General features: G+C 32.8%; 1 protein-coding gene across 4 annotated transcripts; it reads right to left on the minus strand.

Moving 5' to 3' along the window:
• Positions 1 to 7,207: 7,207 nt before the first annotated feature.
• LOC104895814 (probable WRKY transcription factor 57) lies at positions 7,208 to 19,937 on the minus strand. Of its 4 annotated transcripts, XR_790365.4 has the most exons (5): positions 19,258 to 19,937; positions 17,014 to 17,157; positions 13,129 to 13,591; positions 7,684 to 7,742; positions 7,208 to 7,573 (listed from the first exon to the last, which is right to left on the minus strand). XR_790365.4 is itself a non-coding variant. In XM_010682426.4 (4 exons), the coding sequence occupies exons 1-3, from the start codon at positions 19,629 to 19,631 to the stop codon at positions 13,147 to 13,149; spliced, it is 963 nt and encodes a 320-aa protein (XP_010680728.3). In that variant the 5' UTR covers positions 19,632 to 19,937; the 3' UTR covers positions 7,208 to 7,573; positions 13,129 to 13,146. The 4 variants fall into 4 exon arrangements, 3 of the variants coding, with proteins under 3 accessions (XP_010680728.3, XP_019105751.3, XP_048501831.2); XM_010682426.4 differs by lacking the exon at positions 7,684 to 7,742; XM_019250206.3 differs by lacking the exon at positions 7,684 to 7,742 and having other exon boundaries at positions 13,114 to 13,591.
• Positions 19,938 to 24,944: the final 5,007 nt, after the last annotated feature.

Genomic DNA, 24,944 nt, shown 5'->3' on the forward strand with positions numbered 1-24,944 from the left:
ACATAGCCTAAGTCGGATAAGGTAAGGGAAATAAATTATTAGATTATATATAACCAAAGTTTTACATTAGTGGTAGAAAGTGTCAAATTTAGTACATCTAAAAGTGCGATGATTTTACATATACTTCTATAGGGTTTTCCTACATCTGTTTTCTTTGCTGAACACAAGTAGATAGCCCAAAAAAGTAAATAGTAAATTAATCAAGTGGACTACAAGACACATGCTGACATCCATAACCCATGTTGCGCATCTTAATTGAACCTATGTTTAATCAACTGTGGGCTTTTGAATTGAGACTGCCCATTATACCCAGAGTTTCAAGCCTTTCAACTGTCCATACTAATGTCTCAACTTCAAGCACATTGGTTGGGGTTTATAAATACTACCTCTTTATTTTTTTAAGGATTTTTTTATCAGAAAGGACCTAATAAAATACAAGTTTTGTTGGGAAGATCTAATACAAAAATTTTTGTCTAAAAGGACCTAATAAAATACTTCTGATTGTGAACAGGAACCACTTTATGAATTTTCGGCCAAATTTACCATTTACCGGCGTTGACCCTTTTTTTAACCCCTAGTTGACTCTTTAATGTTCTGTTTCTATTTTACAACACACCAATCCCTATTGAATCCCCAAACTTAGGCTATGTTTGGCAAAATTGACTGAAATGGAGCTGGAACTGATAAGGTGGCTGAAACTGATTAGGTAGCAGCTGAAATTGTTAAGGTGCTGAAACTGATAAGCTAGCTCATTGCATAACCTGTTTGGTAATATTATTTATGACTGTAGCTGAAATATCTTTTTAGACTTAAAAACAAAAAAAGAAAATATCTTTTTAGGCTTAAAAAGATAACAAGAAAATAATAATTATAAAAAATTTCAGCACCTGATCTCAGAAGCTATATTTTACTCCAACTCAATTTCAGTCAAATTTTGGACTTAGATTTTATTTAAGTTCCTCCACCAAACACCACTAATCATATAAGGTGACTTAAAATTGTAGCACCTTATCATTTAAGTCACCTGAAATGCTTCCCCAAACAGAGCCTTAATGTTCCCGTTGACTTAACCTTCTCCTTCTTCATCTTTAATTTCAACTTCTCAAATTGTGCTTCAACTTTCAATTTGTCAGCTTTCATCAAAGCCATTTCTTGCTTTACCACCTTCATCTCATTCAACAAAAACTTCTTCTCATCAACAAGATCATTAATCACAATTCGTTGTCATTCTATCATCTCATCATCCACCCATCTAAAGAATTTGCATCCCCTTGGATTTAAAATAGGAACAGAACATTAAAGAGTCAAGTAGGGGTAAAAAAAAGGGTCAACGCCAGTAAATGGTAAATTTGACCGGAAATTCATAAAGTGGTTCATCACAATTGAAAGTATTTTATTATGTCCTTTTTGACAAAAAAAATTTTATTAGGTCCTTCCCCACAAAACTTGTATTTTATTAGGTCCTTTATGACAAAAAAACCCTTTTTTTAATTGCAACATTTGCGTTTTCACATTTGACGAGATTTTTCTTTGAAAGTTAATATCTCTTATTAGGTGTAAGTGAAAATTTAAAAAAAATTGATATTTGAAATCCTCACATTGAGACTAATCTAACAAGACCCCGCTTAACTATGTTTTTTCTTATATAATGATGTGAGATAGTTTAACAAAGTTGGTTGATAAATAGTGTCACAAAAACAAATGATGCAACTAAAAAAATACAGAGTTAGTATAACTTAAATATACAGGCCGCTCGATATCTAACTATATCTCCCTTGGGATTTCACTTTTCAGTTCTTTCTTTTCAATTTTTTTTATTTTTCTTCTTCTTTTTCTTGTGGATTTAAGTTCTTTTGTTTTCTTTTTCGAAGATCTGGGTTTCACTTCATAGAATCTTGAGATTATAAAAAATAAAGGAATTATTATTTGTGAGTTTTAGTGAAATTCCATTTTGGTGCTTCAAATTTCGCGAAAATTGTATTAGTAATTGTATTCTGGCCCAGACGATACTCGGATCAGTTACAATAATCAAATATATATTATTATTCATAATTGATTTTATTAGATTTTCATAATTTTCTATCTAATGTGAAATTGAAAAATGAATGTTAGAGTACTCCCAGCCGTTGCCCTCATTATGGGTTATGAGGAGAGAGAGTATAAAGTATTATTAGTTTATTAGGAGAGAGAAAAAAATTGGCCAAAAAATTGATGCCCAACTCTTCATGATGGACCAAGAAAAAGAGGAGCAAAGAAGGAATTGGAGGAGAGAGAAAATATGATGGGGTAGGTGGAAGAGCGAGGAAGTAATAAAATAATCAATGACCATAAATTATAGGCCAACCATTGGTTGTGCTCTTATGCATGATAATTTTTTTAAAAAAACACTCCATTGAATTGAGGATAAAAATAACAGTTTCAATGAAATTGGGGTAAGACAATATTATTACCTTAATAAAAGTTTAGATATCAAAAGGCTTGTCTATGTCTTGATAATTACATATCATTATAAGACTTATTATATTTTACTTTGACATATTAACATTGAAGTTGTAGTAGTTTGGTGGTTAAACACTTAAACTGTCATATTTCATTTCAAAGGTCATGTGTTCGGATCCTAATAGCTAAACATTGTAGGGGCTGTTTTGTTTACAACAAGAAAACGGAAAGAGTTTAAGAAGGGGAAGAAGGAGGGAGAACGAAAACTTAAACTCTTAGGGCCCTTTCGGTGTCGTTTTTTATTTTCAGTTTTCATTTTTTTTGAAAACTAAAAACCAAAAACAGGAAACTAGAAAAAGTGGATTTCACTTTTTAGTTGTCAGTTTTCGAAATCATCATGTTCCCAATAAATTTGACTAATTTTTTATTAGTTATAGGACATATATCATATGATTTTGAAAACCAAAAAACCAAAAAACAGAAAAACACAGTAATACCGAACGGACCCTTAGATTTATAATGTTGTTTATTTCAATAATCTAAAGAAAACCATAAATTTCACCACCACCACCCCTTCTCTTTCAATCTCTCCTTTCCCCGTGCGCCACCTCCCGCTTTCCGATCGTCGCCCCGCCCCATTCTGATTCACCCGCTCCCTTCCTCTCTTCCTTTTTCGACGGTTTTCCTCTCTCTCCTCTCTTGTAGATCTAGTACTAGAATTTGTAGGTGGATTTTGGTGGCGGTGGATGGTTTCTTGGTGGGTGATGTAGGTTTCGTGGGCTGAGGAAGTTTCTTGGTGAATGGTGGATTTTGAGGTGAGCGGGTTTGGTTTTTCGGGGAAGAGGTAGTTTTTCGAGGGTGGTGGAGGGTTTGGCGGTGGATGGGGGTGGTTTTTCAAGGTTGGTAGACGTATTCCGACAGGTTGTTGAGGTGACGATGGTGGGGGTGCAGCGGTTATGGTGGTTATAGTGGAGGGGTGTCGGTGGGTGGTGGTGGTGGTGTTGGTGTTGGGTCAATAGTGTCTCAAGGAAAGGGTAAGTGAAACCCTTGGGGGAGATGGAAATGTATGTAGAGGACTTTAATTTGAAGGTAAAGTTAGGGTAAAGAAATCATTAAATTGACCAAACAAACATTAAGTAAGGTAATCAACTTACTTGATTCCCTTGCCCTTTCCTAAATATCTCAAATAAAACACCCCCTTAATATTTTTAATTGAGATCGTCAACATGTTTATTATAAGTTTAAGAAGAGTGTCATGCAATATTGTTCCTTTGATAGTGTATGAAATAACTCCATTTGTCTTATGATAGTGTACTAAATTTCCTTTTGATCATGTTGTCTTAGATCCACATTCAACCATTAATATTAAAAGTTAATATTTTATAAACACATATTCAAAGGAAAATAGTGATCTCATAATGGTCAAACATGATAAACTTTGATGTAAAAAGAAAAAACTGAATAACTGACGAGTGATATTTGTACCACTTAAATACCTAATTTTTCTCATGTTTAGAATCATTTTTCCTCTTCATTTATCATTTGCTAGTTTATTTTGCATAATTTAGAATAATGGAGTTATTTGTAGCTCATTTGTGAATTAGTTATTTTCGCTGTTTATATAGGGTTTGGTAATGCTTATTTGTATTTGATGTTGTAGGATCAACCTTAGAGGTCTTCATACCACACACCAAGCATATAGTGGAGCAATTTTGCTAAAATAAGAGCTTTTGAAAGGATTTGTGCACAAGGATTATATTAAAACGGTCATAACTTTCATCACAAATAATATTTTTCGATGATTCAATTTGGATATGAAAGTTTAGCTTGATAGCTTTCTAACGAGTGGTCACAATATCGATTCAGATGAAAAATGAAAGAGCTAAAACTCTCTGAAGTCAGGCGCGTCTGCCAGAACGGTGCACCTGCGCTGTATTGTTTGGCGCGACCGCGGCAGAGGCGCAGAAAACATTCTACCTGCTCGAAATTGTATGGAGAGCCCGCTCCAAACTATATGGAGCACCCGCGCCACTTGACCTGTGCGAAAATCCCTGTTTTTCGACCCGTTTAATGATGTAATGTTTAAATATTTTAAAAGGACGAATCCCTAACTTTTGAAGGTGAGGAAGGAGGGCTAGCTCCAGAAGCTTAGTTAGAATTTTTACTTAGGATTTTTAGAGAGAGAAACTCTCATCTTCTAGAGAGAGAAGTGAGAGAAACTTGTTAAAAAGCTTGGAATTTGAAGAATCTAAGAAGAAAACTTGAAGATTTGGAGGCTCCTTGCAATTTCAATGAGAATTTCTCACTCTCTCTCATATTTTGTTGCTTTATTTACTTATTTCCATGTCATTTTGACTCTATTTACTTGTTGATCCTAGATTAGAGTTTGATTTTATATTTTTAGTTGTTGTTTATTTCATTTAAAATTTGTTATGACTTGTGAGTAGTTATTTTGCTTGGGAGGGGATGAAGCCATTAATGATATCATGAGCTTTTGGGTCATATCTAGGGTTATTTTAGAAAATGAAATTAAATGAGCGATAGGAGTTTTATTGTTGGTTTTTTTTGTTGGCCTCCATGGAAGCTTAATTATTAGTCACTTCAATAAGGGATTGAGAGATGAAATTGAAGACTTGACTCCTTGTATATTCACTTAGCTAAACATGCATGAAAATAGAGGTTTAAGGTAAGGAGTTTAATTAGTCATCTTGTCATTCATGTTCCTAAGTTGGGGTTTGTTGCATGAAAATATGACATAATCTCCAATTTGAGTAACCCTCTTTAGGTTGAAGGAGTAATTAGGGATTTGTGAGATGAACCCTATGATTAATTCTCTTTAGAGTACTCCGACCTTATTTGCCTAATTCTTCATGTTTGAAATAATTGGTGAATTTTCCTACCCTAGTTCCTTTTATTTAATAGTTATTAGTTGGTAATTGACAAATCTCTTAACTATATCTTAGCCTAGCTTATTATAATTTAACATTTTCGGTGATTACCCTTAGCTTCTGTGGAAGAATGACATTTACTTGCTATTATACTTAGGTTAGTGATTTGTTAGGATTTGTTTGACTTTAGGAGATTAGTGACGACCTAATTTCCCCATTGTCAATAATTCGAGACGAAGGGAATATATATTTCACTACTATAATTTTTTTAATGTTTACGTGGCGGTGCCTGAAACTTCCAAAATTAAGAAATTTATAATAATTGTAATAATAATAATAATAATAATAATAATAATAATAATAATAATAATAATAATATACAAAATAAACTAATGAGAAATACACTCTTTGTCCCAAATTTATAGCCCTCATATTTTTTGTTGGATGTTCCAATTCAATTTTAATATTTTTTTGTAAGTAATTTCTAACTTTTATAAAAAGTTGTTTCTATCTTTATCTACTCACTTTTTATCTCTATCATTTCACTTACGTTAAATTTGTGCAAAAAATCGAATCCGAAGATAAAAAGTAGTTCTAATGTAATATATTGTATTAAAGGTGAAAAGTAATATTTGGTGAATTAGTGCTTAAGGTTTGTTAAACTGCCTGAGAAAGGGTTTTAAAATTGACCTCATAAATTTAATATTGAAAGTAAATATAACTTTTAGAGTACCTTCTAAAAGTAGAACATAATTATAAGGTAAATTAGCTAAAATAATATTGTTTCAAATTATAAGGCATTCTATAATACCAATGTAAAACTAAGTGCAACTTCATACTATCAAGAAAATATTATAGTTATTTTGTATTATTATCAATACAATATTTGATGTCAATTCTAATTACTTATGCAAATCTAATTAAAATTAACTAAATTCTTCAAATATGTAAAAGTGATTTACATGCCTTATAATTTTGAACGGATGGAATATATTCTTTGACTAATTCAGTAGATAAATATATTAACACTAATTAATTTCAAAAACTATTTTAGTAGTTACTCCTAACTTCTAACACCTTACCATTAGTACCAACACTTATTGACTTATTGTGACAATTAATTCCTTATGCAACAGCTATTTTTATCGTACATATATCTGTTCACCATGCAATGCTTGCAGTTGCAGAAAATAATTTAGGCAACTCACAAAGGCTGACCTAAAATAGTAAATTGATGAGTAAAATGACTCGAGACAAGACTAAGCAACCTATAAAAGTGTAAAAGGGTAAAAAAATAGTCAAGAGCTAAAGGTAAAAAAAACCGGAAAGTGAAAAAGTAAATCGAAATGTGATGTCGGCAGTGAACGTATCAACATCGAAATCCACCCCCAACAGCTTTTGCTTAAAATCTTTTTTTAACAGTCACGTAAACGCCATACAAATTACAAAGTGAAAGTAATAGAATTACCTCAAAAAAAAAATCAGTTTTGAAAAATGAAAAACACACAAGAGATCAGAGCATATATATCAATAGACAATTATCAGCAATTAAATTAAATAATATATAGAGTATCTTACAATTCTTGACTTTATCTTTATGAGATGCTTTTAAATTCTTCTAAAAAGAGTGATTTATTCATAAATCCAGGTGTATCATGTGCATCGTACTTAAGGCTATTTTTTGCTCATTTAATTATTTGAAACTCCTATTATGTAATTATGCTCCTTAAGAGGTTTCAAATAAGCAATGAGCAAAAAAATAGCCTAGACTCTCGAGTGTATCATGAGCATGGTACACCCGAGTATATGATATAAATTTCCATCGAGAAAGTATTATCTATTACAATAAGTAATATGACGGTCCATAAATGATGAAAAAATACATACAAATTTCACCTTTTTCTTTTAATTCAACGGGAAAGAAAGAGAATCAAGAGGATAATTAGAGATGATGTGAGGAGATCTGCACTTTATACACATGCTGGATATTTTATATAAAATTACGAACCAACAATGCAAAGGTATGTCGTTGAGTGATACCATATAAAATCTGTATCTAGCTAGTTAATCTGATGAGTTGTTTGCCTTGAAGATAATTGCAAATCCACTTTTGTAGTTGTGTTAAGATCTCATTAACAGTGCTAATGTAGAATTACCATGCACTGTTAATTTCGTTGACCGCATTTTTAAGTAGTACATCATCATCATCAATTCATCACGACCCAACCACATAGCCTTGCTAATCACTGCCATTAAAAAATGTCATCCATGATATGATCAGACTAATTAAAACCTAAAACATATTTGAACATTATATTGCCTAAATTAATGCCCTCATGCATTATGAACATCATACCTAGTTAATGCTCCATTATCTTGAGAATGACCTTGTAGTAATCGAGCATATACATACTCCTAGAGGAAGTACGAGGAAGTATAAACTCAGCATGGTGTGTAGACTCACAAGTACGAGAAGTATATAAACTGGGTAAGACTATCGAACATTACTATTGGATAGAGTGTTTATAATACAAGCCTATAACTATGAAAGTACCTTTCTACCCTTTACAATATAATATTATCCCTTTACATATAATATTATCCAATAATTACGACTAACAAATCTCTACTATAGGTATATTGATATTATATCCTTGCAAACAAAAGATATTACGGAGCTACTAAAGTTACGTACATGTAAGTCGCTCAATTTTATATAGAGGATCAGATGATTAGTCCAAATATTGGATCCACACATGTGATTTTTATTTTGGTTTCATTGAAAAATACATTTAGATTGACAATGAAGCAAGCAGGAAGTAAAAATTTGAAAACTAGTATTATTTTTCGAGGGATGAATTTAGTAAACGAGGTATGTGACCTATGAAAGAAACAAACAAATAAAACCAAAAGGAAAATATATAGAGAGCAGTGGCGAATCCAGGAATTGGGACACGTGGGTTCGAACTTATTCAAATGTAGAACCAAAACTAGCCTTATATGCCACATGCAATATTAATACTTTACTGGTTGATTATATTTTGAGTTCGTAATTTTTAATTTAATTTTTTTAATGAGATCAACAAATATGTATTTACAACTATTATTTTAAAATAAAAACTCTTTCTTTTTAACATATTGATAAATTTTGATATGTTCCCTTCAAGAAAAATAAGTATAGGAAACTCTAATAATTTCACAGGTGAAAGAAAAAAAATATGAAATACTATTAACAATAAAAAAAGTGAAATCTAACATATATAATTAAAAAATCACTCACAATAAGCTCTTTGTAATGCAGTTTGCTAATAAATTATTAGTGTTATCGATAATTGATTGCTTAAACAAAGAAATTTGAAGAAAAGTTGATTTTTTTAAGGGAAAAGAAAGGAGGAATGAAACGGAGTATTAGTACTTGGTGGAGGGAATTTTTGTAAATTGAGAAGGAAAGCTACAAAATGGAGCATTGAGAAACAGGGAAAAAAACCAAAGAAAAAAAAAACATGAGTTGCAATAATAATAAAAACACAAGATTCCGGGACTTGATCCCGCGACCTTGCACGCCAAGGTGTTAAAATTGACGCGGCCAGACCACTGAGCCATAATGCATGACACTTTATTATTTTGTGCGCGTTTTGTTATAAGCGGTTTTTCTTTTCCTTGAAACTCCAATTTCTTCCCAGGATCCGCGTGGTTTCAGTTGAACCCACTGAACCCACGCTGGATCCGCCAAAGATAGAGAGTACATAACTATCAATATATATCTCTATTATATAAGAGAAGAGGAGGGGGCACTAAAAATGGTAAATCCTTTTATACTCTTAAGTAATAAAATACAAATTCACCATCTTTTACCATTATACCCTCAATTAACAAAATATTTACATCATCTTTGATTTATTGGTTTTCAAAAAATTAAAAGAAGAAAATTATACAATGAACTTTATGAATAATTTTTCGTATATATTATTACACAATTGACATTTTATTTGTTTTCGCACGTATCATACAAAACTAGTATATCTATAGCAAGTCATTCATGTAAACGAACTAGAATAGGGTTATGAGAAAGTAGTATAAACTATAAAATATGCAAGATTCATATTATATGAACGTGATTGAAAGGGAGTTTCTAGATTACAATTTGATGTGATGAAAGAGAATTTGAGAGGCAGTAGAAAAAGTGGGTGTAGGATAATGGACTGCATATAGTCACCCAAAAGTTGTGGTGGAAAAAAGCAAATTAAATCTCATAGAAAGGTGACTAGTCAATGGAGCTTTGGTGCATTAAATCTTGGAACTAAATCTTCAAGCATTATCCAAAGTAGTCCCTTTTTAAGCCTTTGACATCAAAATAAATTGCTTTTTCAGCGCAATGAAGGGCCAACCTTTTTAGGAATGGATTGTAATTAGTTATTACCTTGAACTTGGACCTTTAGATATATTCATATATGAAAAGATCTTCTTTTAAATAGGAGCGTATCTAAAAAAATATCGAGTGAATTCAGCTAATGATTCACATCTTGTTTCTATTGCACCTCATTTTTTTAAATGTGTACCCACCAATACTTGTAATACATGTATCGACAAATTCGACACGATCACATGAGATGCATGCACATCCGTAGTCGTTGGCCAACAAATGTCACATATTTTCCTATGTCTCTATAATTTTGACGAAAATCATAATTGGAGAAATTCATCTCACCCATATATTCAATAGTAAATAAATCTACTTTTAGTATATTAGTGTGAGATCATGACTATGAACACCTATATTTCTTTAGGGCCAATAGGGGTCCCAAAACACCACTTATCAATTATCATTTCTTAGTGAACCTATATCTTATATGTTAGCTTAAATATAGAAAAAAGCTTACATAAATGGTGGGTGAACCTTGTTGGACATATGTGCAAAAAGGGTATTTATGATGGTCAACATGAATAATTTTTTTCCCACATGAAGCAAACCACAAAAGGGGAGGAAGATCACGAATCTACAAGACCAAAGAAGAAAATCTTGAAATAGAGATCTTCATAGCAACAAGAAATTATATATTCTAAAATTTGAATTTGGTATCATGGTGCATGGCCCCAAGGAAAACAAACTCACAGTCCATATCACGAGCAATACGTTTGCCCTACCATTTATTGTTGGTTTATCGTTAACCAAGAGTATTCGGGTCATCACACTATTTTTCAATTGTATCATTTGATCATATTTTCTTTCGTTGGCTGGCTTCTTCATTTGATATATGCATTAGCTGGGGACATATGGCGGATCTAGAAATTATATGCAATAGTGTCACTAATCATAAGTACTCGAAATAAGTATCTGAAACAATGTTGAGTGGGGTCTCTTGTACTACTAATAATTGACACTTTTATATACATTTATGCACTAAAAATTAGGTTTTTTCTCATATTATTTTACTCCAAGTAGGGTCAAGTGACCCCACTTCTATCAACATGCATCCACCACATATGATTTAATAAGCTAGAAACATAGAAGAAAGAATCTTGATGCTCGCTAATTAGGTCGTTAAGTTTTGGGGATGGTTATCAAGAATTTGAGTTTCGCTATATCACTACTATAATCTGACAGTTTGACTATTTACGCACGCAATATAGATGGACATAATTGGATTGGGGGTAATACATTAGGGCGGAGGGGTAGTAAAAAAAAAGAAATGAAGGTGGATAGCGGTTGTGGACTTGTGGTAAATGTGATAAGGTACTGATTTTATTAAGAGGGGGAATATTTCCTCCAAAATGGTGACGCCCTTTTTTATTCTTTGTCACTAGTCGTATATGCACGCGATACATACGTAAATAAGTTTATATACCTATATATACGAATGGACATGTTTTTTTGATCTAAAATTATTTTGTTATTAATGTACATTATTGGAGGTTCTTTTGTAATTTGTATATGTTATTATCTTTTTAAATTAAAGAAGAACACTGAAAAATTGGGTCAATGATTTAATAATTCCTTATTCGCGAGTCGCGACTTTACTATAGTTTTTTAATGATTATAAATGTTAATAAATCATATTGTTTGAACTCGATAAATACAAAGTAGTATGTTGTCACGATATATCACTAACTTTTTTTGATTGAAGATTCTAATTAATTTTGTGAATTTGGTTGCATCAATCTTTTTTGTCAAGTTATCAATAGTGACTAATTACGTATTTCATTTTTGATTTACTCATATGACAAGTTGCATTAATTCTCATATTAATTTTTTTAATAAAAAGACGTTTTTATAAATTATTAACAGGTATTCTAATCATTTTAAGGGGGATACTACACCTCCTCCAGTAGCTTATATAACGGAGATCTATACCATCTATTCTAAGTTCCAATATCAATACATTACTTTTATTTTCATTAATGCCCTATACAAATCAAAATTGTTGAAAATAATAATATCATATAAATTTTATTGTGTATTTTACATTATAAATTTGTAACATCTATACAAATAAAAATTTGAAGAAAATAAATTATATGTTTGGAGAAAAGCAAAATAGAAGTTGCGGCTGGACAGTTAATTAGGAATGTGAAGTTTCTAAAATTTAAAATGTGAATTTTTGGTTGGACTTCCATTCATAAAACCAATTTTGACTTTTCAGCATATATGGTACTCCAAACTGCGATGGGTGACAATATGTAATAAAAAGTAATGGACAAAATAAAGTAAAAGTAATGGACTTTTATTTTTTCTGCTGCAAGGAGCGTATGAAATGTAATGAAGCCCCAAAATTTGGTAATTCATGTAGAATAAAAATAACTAAATAAGCAATTACAAAAAAAAAAAAAAAAAATACATCTTGATGTTCTAAACTTCTAATTAGCTGAATTAGCTAACTTGAGGTTTCCATACATGGTATCAATACATTACTGCATTTTTTGAAAGATAACATTAAACGAGTAATTTTATTTGAAAAATAAGCTTAAGATAGAGATAGATTTTGAAACAAAAATTTTTTTAGGAAAAAAAACCAGATACTCTATCTGTTCTTAGTTTGACATGTACATTTGTGAATGCATATCCTTGATCAGAAATATACGTAATTACATACTTCTTCCGTTTTAAAATATAAGACATGCATGATATTCGATGTCGGACTTTGATCGTTAATTACTCAATCTCAATTTATGTTGATAATTTTTTTAAAAAAAATAATGTTATTATAGTATTTTTCAAGACGGATCCAACGATATAGTTTTTATAATTTTTGTTTACCATATTATGAGAGATAAAGTAAATTTTCGTAAAGTGTAAATGCCTTATATTTTTAAACGGAGGAAGTATTTAGAAACATTATGAAGATTTGATATGAGCAAAGCGAAAATTAAAACGAATCAAAAGACCCCTAAAAAAAATTAGAATCTTCTATATTATTCCAAATAGTGCTAAGATTTTAGAAACATAATCAATAATAAAAGCTAGGAAGCGGTCAAATAATGGATTTCACGGTGAAGAAAGCAAAACTAAGAAAGACGAGAGCAAAATGACAATATTACCCTAGAGAATAAATTATCCCTTTATTAATTATTACAATTGTATTCAAGTATAATGCATCTTTCCCTAGTTAGCCATAGCTAAATGATAAGTCCAACTTAACTTTAATTAAACATGAGTTCATATGTTTTCTGATTAATTGATCATACTTTTCACTTTCATTAACTTGAATGAAAAGTTAAATATACGGGACCAAATCCAAAAAAGAAAATGAGAATCTTTAAGAGACGGAGGGAGTATAAAATAACATACATGTACGATACATACCGTGTTGTTATCTCCAAGTCACGGATTTCGCATTCCAGGAGGCACAATATCGCCTAGCAATCCCTCACCACTGCTAAGAGGCGGCATTTGATGATCTTGAGTTAATTGAGACACAACCAAAGGTGAGTCTCTCGTATTACTTGGGGTTTGTTGATGATGATGAGTCTGGTGCACAGTACTAACTGAAGCAGCAGCAGCAGCTTGTGCAATGCTGCTATTCACTGTATTCTCCTGCGAGAAATGCATTCCTGGATAGACTAACGACGAGTGAGATGACATTGGAGGAGCAAACTGCCCAAGAAAGGCACCTTCATGGCTAAGGAATCCACTACTTCTTGGAAATCCAATTGTATGGTGACAATGTTGCCCTTCATATGTAGTGATCACTATGCTAGGATCTTCAGAAGAGCGTTCTACCCTTTTCTTAACACTGCATTTACTGTTGGTGCAGCGGTAGTAGCTCCTGTAAGCCAATCAAATAAACAACAAATGATCTCTAACAAGTGGTATATATGTATGTCGTAATGCTAATATTGACAAATTTTAACCTAACAAACATATAAGTCTTTACTTTTCACTACATCACAAAACACTACGAAAAAGAAATTAGGGTTGGCTCAAGCTAAGTGATGAGCTTTCTCATCTTCCTTAACAAGGTTTAGGGTTCAGTTCCTACCCCCAAGCATTTGCTTGGGATTTAAGGGGGGGAGGGGGGAGGGGGTTGGGGTGTCTGGCTTGTAATGGGCCTCTGGATGGGAGCCCTGTGCGAGGACAGCCTAGAGGAATTCTACTTACCAATTTTCTTAAAAAACATTACCACTACGAAAAAACTAATAACAAGGTCAAGTAATATGTGGATCAAGTCTTGTAGAGGTGATACGTAAAAGTCAAAATTTAGCATTGAATCTTCTTAACATCATTGCCTGATGTGACTCTCTATTACCTCAATAAAAATACATATGAGATGGGTCTGCATTTTCTGTTGTAGGGTAACTTTTACCTATTTTTAAAATAAAAATAAAAATTATGTCACAGTATATAAGTGTAGGATAATCTAAACCAAGACTTATTGAATAGCAATAGATATTACTATAGTAACCATATTCAAATCTGAATTATATGAATACTACATCGACAAGAATATGAATAAAACATGAGCTGGAAAGAAACGAACAAATAATCTTATGTATAAGTTAGCTTCAAATTAAAGATTCCAGCCATGAAGATTGCAATCAGATTAGGTGGACAGTGGCAGATATGTCTATCTAGTGTGGCAACTTCACAAAAAGTAAAATGTTCAAAAACATGAAGGAGTTAAGAATTTTGCAAAGAAAATATATAATTGAAAACCTACACTTAATTAATCAAAACTAAAGATATATGTCCTTAAAGTTTTGCATTGATATACGTGAAAAGTGTAAATGTGTAGATTATAATGAAACGGATGGAGTAGAAGAAATAAGTTACTCCTTGTTGATCACAGACTTGATTATACTACGTTACGGTACTAGTACTACCATTGTCTTAGAATCGAATTTTGCCACCAATGTATAAAGTCTACTAATTAACTTTGCCCAAGATTATCACAATGATCATCAGATCTGTTCACCTAAACTTGAAGATTGAAACTACTCAAGAAGCGCTCAAAATTCTTGATGAACAAGAAAAAAAGACTCAATGTGTTTTGGAAAGTGATTAATGCGAATGTCAACTAATGTGTATTATTATGTGAGACCAATAAATCAAAGTAGACTAAAAAATAACGCAATATGTTTGACTCTCTACCCGGGTGCGTGGAATTCTTCCCGTTGGCCCGAGAGCTCAAATTCAAACTCAAATAAAACATTGTCTCACCCGAGCAGCGAGGGGCTACTCGGGCCTGAGATTGATCTTCTTGATCCAACGCCAAGTGGAGATGTTATGAAATAAGGATTAAATTTTGAGCTAGTAATTTGTTGGCGCAAAATCAGTTTGATGGTAAAGATTCGCCCAGGCAAACGGGGCGAATCCGCCCGGTCAGAGGAAGCACTAAAAACCCGTTATACTTATACATCATGAACAACAAAAATAATAGTTAGAAGAATATAATACCCTGGCCAGATTGACACTCACCACTCAGTAGTCAGTAGGAAGACAGACAATATTACATCAAGTATATTTTGTTGCATTCTTTTCAGATACATAGACACTCCACTTGCCCTATAAAGTACTCTATATTATAAGCTTATGAAAGTAGTATCATTTTAAGCCATCAAATAGAAGCATGCCAACAAATTCTCAGAATCTAATAAGCGAGCATATGAAACATTAGGGATTATAGTAACATAAAATAATTAAGAGGAAAAATAGGACATTAAAGACATTCTCAAACTGATGAATTTATGTAAATGTGAATAGCCAACTAGTAGTTTTTTTTTAATTAAGAAAGATAATTAGTCCGATTACCAACTTCTATTAGGCTATTAGCTTAAAGGATACAACCTCAAGGCTAAACAGTCTAAAAATAAATTTTTCAATATATTATTGGGATGATCATGTGAACCCTAGGCAATATCTTGAAATTCGATATGGTACTCTAATGAGCGCGCTACCGCCTCTCCCTTCACTATTATAATTGATAAAAGCGTGAGAACTGCACTCACTCATTCATGCATTTTAAAAAAAACTATTATCATTTACTCCTATCTTGCATGGAATATAAGTATAATACACCAAACTTGCACCTAATTGGAGAATGCAATTTTCAAACATTATCTCACACATGAACAAACATTCTTTTGTATAAAAAATTATAGGCTATATTTGTTGCCTCCCTGACAAGAATCTCTTCCATTTAATAAATTAAACATAAAAAGACATTGCACAAAGCACGTAGCTAAACAAAATATATAGTATTATCATCATTCTAAATAAAGTAATGTCATCAACCTGAGGGTGACGTAACTAATATTGGAACTCTAGCCTAAACTATGTACTCAAATGGTTTTTTTGTTTAATCAATATTGCCCCTTTTATACAAAAATATAATTCATATACTTCCACTTAGATAAGACAATAATTAGATTCATCCCTGCTATAGAAATGGGAACAATATTAGTAATGACACAGAGCCATTGGAAGTTGAAAGAGAGAGTCTTTATATTAGTTCAGTTATTTTGATCGTCTCCCATCTCTTATTGTCTCTTGATTTAAGTTTAGATGTATTAGAAATTAAATTCAATCAGGAAATCATACTCCATATTTTTTTTTCTATGCACTTGCTATTTCTACAAATTTCATTGATATAATCTAACAATATGCTATATGACCAAGTTTTATTTGGTATATAGACAAAATTATGAATCTTTGACAATAAAAAAAGCGAAATTCAGTGGTAACCTTTAACTTTGGCTATTAGTGGTTAAAAAAAATCTACTATCAACAATAACATCGATGTTTTGGCTATAATTGAAAATTCGCATTAACAACGATTTTTCATTAAAAATAATTGTTGGAAGAGTTATTTTTGAACTAAGTATAGCTACATAAGATAGAATGATATAAGTTTCCTTTATAAAATTTATTTTTGCCTTTGTGTCTTATCTAAAACTTTACAAAAGATATGAACAGAAGAAAGTTTGTCAAGAACAATTTATGTTTTTAGACACTAAAAACCTTAATTACGACAAAAACAATCTTCTTTACAATTATTTATGGCAAAAATTGGTTGTTAATTACCATATTTTCAAAAATAGCCAATAACTCAAGGCTATTTCTAATAATCAAACTTTTTTTTTTGGCTATCAATGATAAAAAAAACCAAAAATTAAGACTAATCCCAAGGAGGGAAAACTATATTTGAAATGTGAAAAAGTAGACTTCTTTATATAGTATGTGCATACAAACCTGGGAAATGGACTGTTTTTAACAGCTTTCTGGCCATATTTCCGCCATCTATAACCGTCTTCAAGATGATCAACTTCACTCTTGGTCATGAATGCAAATCGCGGTTGTCTAATCCTCTTTTGCCCCTTTTTCTTAACCTTGGTCCTGTTACAAAAACCCACATTTAATTTATATGTGATCATTTGTAAATGAAAAGCAAATAATGCCTAATAAAAAGGAAGCATGTCAACTTTGACTGTGGCTTACGTGCAATACATCTTCTCCACCACCACACCAATATAACAAAACAAATATAAAAATTGTGTGGCTATCTGTAACCTATATAGCAGGAAGATTATCCTTGTTTCTGAATATTATTATGTAGAAACTCAAGGATTTAATTTCTTGAGGGTAAATTTTAGGTTGATAAAAAAAACACTCTAAAGAAAGGTTTTCGAAATTTCATGCTTCCTTCCACTTTCACTAGACAAGAATTTAGAGGCTGCTCCTCAGTTTCACACTAACAACATTGCAATTAATGAATAAATTTCTTCATAAAAAAACAAGATAAAGTGTCTTAATGTGGCAAAGAACATGACTGCCCAACTATGGTAAAGTCTTATAGGGTAAAGGTGCATCAAGAAGTATGTATATATGTAATGTAACATAAGTTATGTCTAAGAAAGCTACTTTGTGTGACCCTAGCTAGCTGACACCCAAAATTGAGATCAAATCTTTAAATTAGTTGCATAAGTGTCTTTTAAGAGAATGGCTAATAAAGAGGCTTTCAAAACTTGTTTTTTAACCAAACACTTTTAATAGACACGATATGTGTAGCCAACAAGGAAAATCACGTGAAACCTATTAAGAGGAAACCTTCGAGTGATTCTATCTAAGTATATAAGGAGTCGTTTGGTTCACTGTTTTTGGGTTTCAAGAAATGGAATCAATTACTGATTCTCTTTTTTTTGTTTGGTTCAACTCCTCATCAATTCCTTACCATTACTTGATAGTAATGGATTCTCTCAATTTGTTACCTTCCCCTCCTCCTCAAGTAACAAAATTCATTACTTGAAGGTAAAGGTTACCATTCATTACCATTCCTTGGCTTGAACCAAACACTCAATAAAGGCAATCATTTTTGTTTCCATTCCCCTCCTCTATTCATATTCATTCTCTTTCCATTTCATATGTTGATCCAAACGACTCCTAAGTGTAATAGGTTATTTCACTTGTGGTTGATCCACTAATCACTATTGGTCATAGAGAGATCAGCAACTCTAGAATTTAGAAATCATAATAACCATGTGACTCATAGCATCTATGAACTAAAATAGAAAAGAAAGAAATATGAAGTTATGACATAATTAAGTAGCTAGCACATTATTGTAAGCAATAAAAATGCATATTCCAAAGGAAGCAAAGCTAACAGCAAGTGAAGTGCTTGGTCTAATAAAACCAAACAAAGAACCTAATCCGAAAAATCTAGCTAATTTGGCTTATATAAATTATGGACCACATACATCTGAAAGAAATTAATAACCCACAAAGTAAAATTAATTAAGAAACAATACAACACCCACCAAACAGTTTGATTAACATGATTAAAGCAAAAATAGTAATGATCCTGCAATGTCTTATCCCTCTTATTATACATTCATATCATTATCATTAACCGATCTTACGGTGAAATACTACAACCCCATGTGCACCTTCCCAAATACTACTGATGATTTGATGAGTATGCATCTTTTTTTCATTATTAGGAAATTATATCTTCACCATCCATTAAATTCCCCACGAGTTTCAGAACTCAACTTGCTGTAGAATTATATTCTCTTACAAAATGGAGTATAATTTTTAAACATTGCTAATTGGTGGAAATTTAAAAAGAAAAAAAAAACACATGATATATGGTCAGCTTCTGAGCTTAAAATGCAAGATTTATTCTATATGTTCGTACTATATTTTTCAAAAAGATACTACTACTATTAAAAGTAAAATGAAAGAACTTAAGCCTGTTTCCCACGCCATTTCCGCCGCAATAACGGCGGTAAAAATTAGTATCCGCCTAGTGCCCATTGGTTATTGTTTTTGTAAAAAGCCCCTAAAATTTCGTGTATTCACTTTACCCGACCCCATGACATCCCCAATAAAATTAGGGAAGAAGATTAAAATAAGACACAACTTTTTTGAGTTTTTACCCTCTCAATCAGGATAAACCCCAAACAAAAAAGAATACTATAGACGATGATCGCCACTCACGAAGTGTCAGTCAGTGCTGCTGCTGGTGTCACCGCCGATTTGCCAAGATCCTCGGATGAGCTCGACGATACAGAAGGATTGGCTGGTGTCATATCGGAGCTTTGATCAGCTAGTAAAGGTTGAGATGCGCTACTACTTGCTGTTGCTGCAGCTGTTGTTGCTGTTGTTGTTGTTGTTGTGATTGGAGCATCGGATGGTTTATAATCATCGACGTGTGATGAGTTATAAGACCAAGGGAAGTCAGAGAGTAAGTGATTGTTGTTGTTATGTGAATCTCGGTTGAAGAAGAAAACGTTGTCAGAGTCAGAAGTAGGGAGTGAGAGTGACCAAGTTGAGTCAGTAGGATGATCGGGTTTGTTGGAGTTGGAGTCCATTAAGTGAGTGAGTTACTGTATCAGTGAAATTGGATAAAGATTAAAGAGGTTAGGGTTTTGGTTTTATGGGAGGAGAGAGAAAGAAAGAAAGAAAGAAAGAAAGAGAGGAAGCAAACGCGTAAAGAGTGATGAACTTTTTAGAGGGTGCTGAATTGCTGATGTGAGTCCTGTCAAATACAGAGGAGAGAGAAAAAGAAGAGGAGGGAACACGGTGAAGGAGATTATTTAGATACTTAAAAATATTAAAATGGGGAATGCTCGAATGAGAGAAGGAAAGATGAAAGATGGGAAAAAAAGAAAAGCAAATCAAACACTCAATTTCATTTTTCCTTTTACCTGGAGGCGCCTCCCCCCCTCCCCCACTTACTCTCTCTAGTCTCTAGGCCTCTACTTATATATTGTGTCAGTGTCAACTTCAGAGATTCAATTATATATTCAAGGGTAATTCATAACTATTGACACGTTCCTCATTCTTTACTTACCACTTTTATTATACTTCGACAGCACGTTTAGTAGTTAGTTATAAATAGTGGTAATGAAAATGAATGTGTTAGATTATGAATAATATTATTGTTCATTTTTATAGTAATGCTAATTTATCAAGTGTCTATTTTTCTTCTTAAATGTTCATTCACATCCAATACCACCTTGTAGGTGGTAATGAAAATTGTTTTCTCTTAGAGACAAAAATACTTAGGGGTGAGATTGCTTACCCATAGAGAGAAAAATATCTCTCCAGGAAAAAAATTAAAGGGTGCTTCCCTAATAACATTACACTTAAAATTCATTCATACTACCGCAATTTATTAACGACTACCAAACATGTTGTGAGTGTGTTGTGAGCATGGTACATTCAAGAATTTGTTTGTTCATTACTTATTTGAATTAAGAGTTTTTTGTTAGAAACAACTTTTTATAAGTGTCATTTTGTCAGAAACAACCTTATAATTTTTTTTTTGTGAAAAACAACCTTTAAACTCAATTTTTTTTGTAAGAGCAGACCTGGTGCCTATTTTCCAGCATTGACTGGGATTTTCCGGCCTTGACTTTTTTTTACCCCCTCCCTCTCTGCTTTTATTTTATTTGGTATTAACTTTCCCTCGCTCCAATTTCATTCTTATAACCCACCCTTATATAACTACCTCTTCTCTCTCTTCCTCATTAACCCCAAATTCGAAAATTCCCCAACCAAAATTCCTAAATCTGGTGTGCTCTATTTTAGGTTTCTTCAATTGGTAAGTTTATGATTTTTCATCTCAATTGATTTCTTCTTGTTCGTAACATTTAGGGTTATCTTTTGAATTGAATTAGGGCTTATCTTATCAATTGAATTAATTAGGACATTTCTTTGAACTTAATCCGTTGTTTTCTTTGTTGTAGTGCTATGGTGAAATGCAGTTGTGGATTTGCAGTTGCAACAAGGACACCATGGACTCATGATAACCCAGGCAGAGAGTTTAGAGCTTGCAAATTTTACAACCATGAAACAGGTCAAACGGGGTGTAAAAAGTTTGACTGGGTTAGGCCAAACTGATTGGATCAACATTTGCTTGGATCAGTTTTTTGGTATATGGTTTTATTATTCTTAGTCACAAAATGACCTCCATAAAACACCCTAATATTTATAGGCTCCATGAAACTAAACCAAGGTTCTAACACATTAATTTTACCATTAAACCTGAATAAAACACAAAAAAACAACAACAAGCACAACATCAAGATTTTGTAATTCAATCACAACAAACTAACATTCACAAATCAATAATCAATTGTTCAGTTTTAAATCAAAAACCCAAATTAATCAACTTACTTAAACAGACTTCTTGTTAATTAACCTACTCCATACCCACGCTAATTTGTAATTACCAACTCAAATGTCAATTTACATCTATTAATTAAAATTTTACCTGGGTTTGTATTTCAACTTTATAATTCTCTTCCTTCTTGTTGAAGATGATGTCGTTGCCTTCTTGTCAGCCGCCATTTTCATAACACAAAAAAGGAAAACACACAATCACCAAAATTAGCAAAAAGAAGAGAAAAATGTCCAGCTAAGAGAAAGAGAGAGAATTACTGACGAAAAAGAGAAGGTGTTAGAGGGCTCGAGTTGGGGTGCACATTCTTTTTTTATTTCGTGGGCTACATCATTTCTTGGGCTGCATCGTCTTTGATGGACCGAAATCTGATGCGGTCCACAAAAGAACCGCATCAGTTTCTAAAATCTGATGCGGTCCACAAAAGGACCGCTTCAGGTTGTCCTCTCAGCTTTCCCTCTCATTTTTCTATGTTGATTTTCGGATGCGGTATTACAAAACAAATCTGTTACTAAGTGACAGATAAGGTTTTTTTCACTAGTATTAGCAAACTCAGTTTTATGTCATTATTACACATTTCAATGTCATTATTATTCAATTCTATGTCATTTTTCACCAACCTAGTATCATTTTCTCCTATTTATTAGTATAGTCAACTTCTTAAGTAATATATCAATATTAATCGTTTTTGTGTTATCATTACTCATGTTTATGTGATTATTTACGTAAATCATATTATTTTGGATTGTCGCATGTCATTTTATATAAATTTATTGCACATAATGAATAGAATGTTAGATAAAATAGAAATGAACAAGGGTCACAAGATGAACAATCTTCTAGGCGTGGATCACTTTCCCAAAAGTAATATTCTGACCCTATTTGTAAAGCAAGGGTTTCACGGAATTCACCTTCGAGATACAAAGAAGAAAACAATAGTGGTCAAGCTTACTATGAACACTATTAAAATGAAAATGAAAATGAATTTGTGAGATTTTGTAAAGATGATGATCTTCTGATTTTCAATCTTTAGAGTTTGTATGTAAGAGAGAGAAGTAGTTTTCTCAACCCCTTTCATCGTATGAGAGATATCATATATATAACAATGCTATATTATTTCAGAAAACCGAAACGATACATTGACAAACCGTCAAAACACACGAAATCACGCAAAGAGCAACAAAAGACAGAGAGACCGTCGCGAGTCGCGATCAGTATCGCGAGTCGCGAGCTTGGCAATATCGCGAGGTGCGACCCTGGTCGCGAGTCACGACCAGCCCTTGCCTTCCCTGCTTGTGCAAGCAAGTGCGAGCGAGTGCGAGGCCAGGCCATTCACTAGTAGAATACTAAATGCTTATTGCTGTGATTTTACCCATACGCAGCAATATATCACGTAAAAAAAAAAGAAAAAATATAAAATAACCATATTGCTACGGTTTCAACCGAAAACCGCATAATATGGTTTCAACAGAATTTTTTGAAATTTTTTGACTATTTTACCAAATATATCGCTGCGGTTTCTGGCAAAAAACCGCAGTTATATATTAAAATAATATTAAAAAATATTATTTAAACCTATTGCTGTGGTTTTTAGAAAAAACCGCAGCAATAGGGTTATTAGGGTTTTTTTAAGGAATAGGGTTTATTTTAATGTATTGAGGCGTGGTTTTCTAACTATTTCTCTCTCACTCCTTCCCTCCTCCCTCATCCTCACTGTCGTTTCCTCCCTCATTCTCACTCATCCGGTTTATTTCCTCCCCCATTCTTACTCTACTAGATCTCCTCCCTCATTCTCACTCATCCAGATCTCCTCCCTCATTCTCACTGCGGTTCTTCGTTGTTCAACAACCACGCACAACCATCTCCGACTTTTCTCTCTCCTCCTCTTCATTGTTCTTCGTTGTTCGTCGCTCGTGACCTACTGATCTCAGTCGTCGCTCGTCATACAGCCATTTCATAATTTTCTCTCTCCACCTCTCATCCGCCATTTCCGACCGTCGCTCGTGGTCTACAAATCTAGGTCGTCGCTCGTTGCTCGTGGTCTATAAATCTCGATCGTCGCTCCACCAGTAAACCGCAACTGGTGACACGCGAAGCCCACCAAACACACACACGAAACTGGCGACAGGCGAAGCCCAGCGAAGCCTCATCGATGTCGAAACTGGCGACAGGCGAAGCCCGACAAAGCCTCAGCGAAGCAGATCTGGGCGCTCGTTTTAGTTCTTTTTTTTTCTTAGATTTAATTCTTCGATTTTATTTTTTTTTTAGATTTGATTTTCTGATTTTCTTCTTGTATTGTTATAATTTTTTAGATTTAGTTCTTTGATTTTAGATACTGTTATAATTTTCATCATCTTTGTTTTCTTTGTAAGTGAGATACTATTACTGTTATAATCTAATGTTAGGAGTTTCGATTTTTTGATTTATTGTTAGTTTCATTTGTTGTGAATGAATGTGGTGTTATCTTTCTCTTAAAAGATCTGATGCTCATTTGTTATGTGAATTTGGTAGATAGTGCATGGGTTATTTTCCTGGTTCTAATTTTTCAAATTTAATATCAAAAAAATTTTTTTTTTTACCTGTACCCTGACATATTGCTGCGGTTTTGCTAAGGAACTGCAACAATATACTTAAGTAAACAATAAAAAAAGGAATATTGCTGTGGTTTCTAGGCCAAAACCGCAGCAATATTCTCTTATAAACTGATAACACATAATTATATTGCAACGGTTTGGCCTAGAAACTGCAACAATATCTGACATATATTGCTGCGGTTTAAAACCGCAGCAATATAATTATTACATATTGCTGCCCCCTTAATTGCTGCGCGCCCAAAACCGCAGCAATAGGCTACTTTTTTACCGCAGCAATAAGCATTTATTCTATTAGTGATTGGAGCACTTGCCTTCCTTGCTTTTGTGAGCGAGTGCGAGGCCAAGCCATTGCTCTTGAAACTATTGCTCTTCATTAAGTTCTCGACGAAATCAAGAACAAAATACTAAATCATATATCATAGTAACACATATATTATTCGAGTAACAACACCATAACCAAGTAACTCAAACAATATATCATGAAATAAACGAACTTTATACTCTAAATCTCCAATCTAGACAAAACAGATACATGATTTGATATCTTCACCGAGATGGTTAGTTGAAACACTCAAATAATGATAGAGTCTCGAAGACTTAAAGGATGAAAACAGAGAAGATTTCTCTCTGATATAGTGAAAATAGAATCAGATTCCTTTCGATATCTATTTCTTCATGTTTTAATAAAAAATGGATATTGTTTACTTGAGTTCCTTGGAATTGTAGTTCAATTGGTTAGATCATCGTCCTGTCAAGGCAAAAGTTGCGAGTTCGAGCCCTGTCAATCCTGACGGAAATAAAAACAATAATCTTACTTCTTCGATGAATTGAATGAAAACAATAATTTTACTTACTTCTTCAATCAATTGAATGTGATTGGCAAGGATGAGAGATGGTTATGCACA

The sequence above is a fragment of the Beta vulgaris genome, chromosome 6, assembly GCF_026745355.1.
Source record: "Beta vulgaris subsp. vulgaris cultivar EL10 chromosome 6, EL10.2, whole genome shotgun sequence".
NCBI classification, from domain to species: Eukaryota; Viridiplantae; Streptophyta; class Magnoliopsida; order Caryophyllales; family Amaranthaceae; genus Beta; species Beta vulgaris.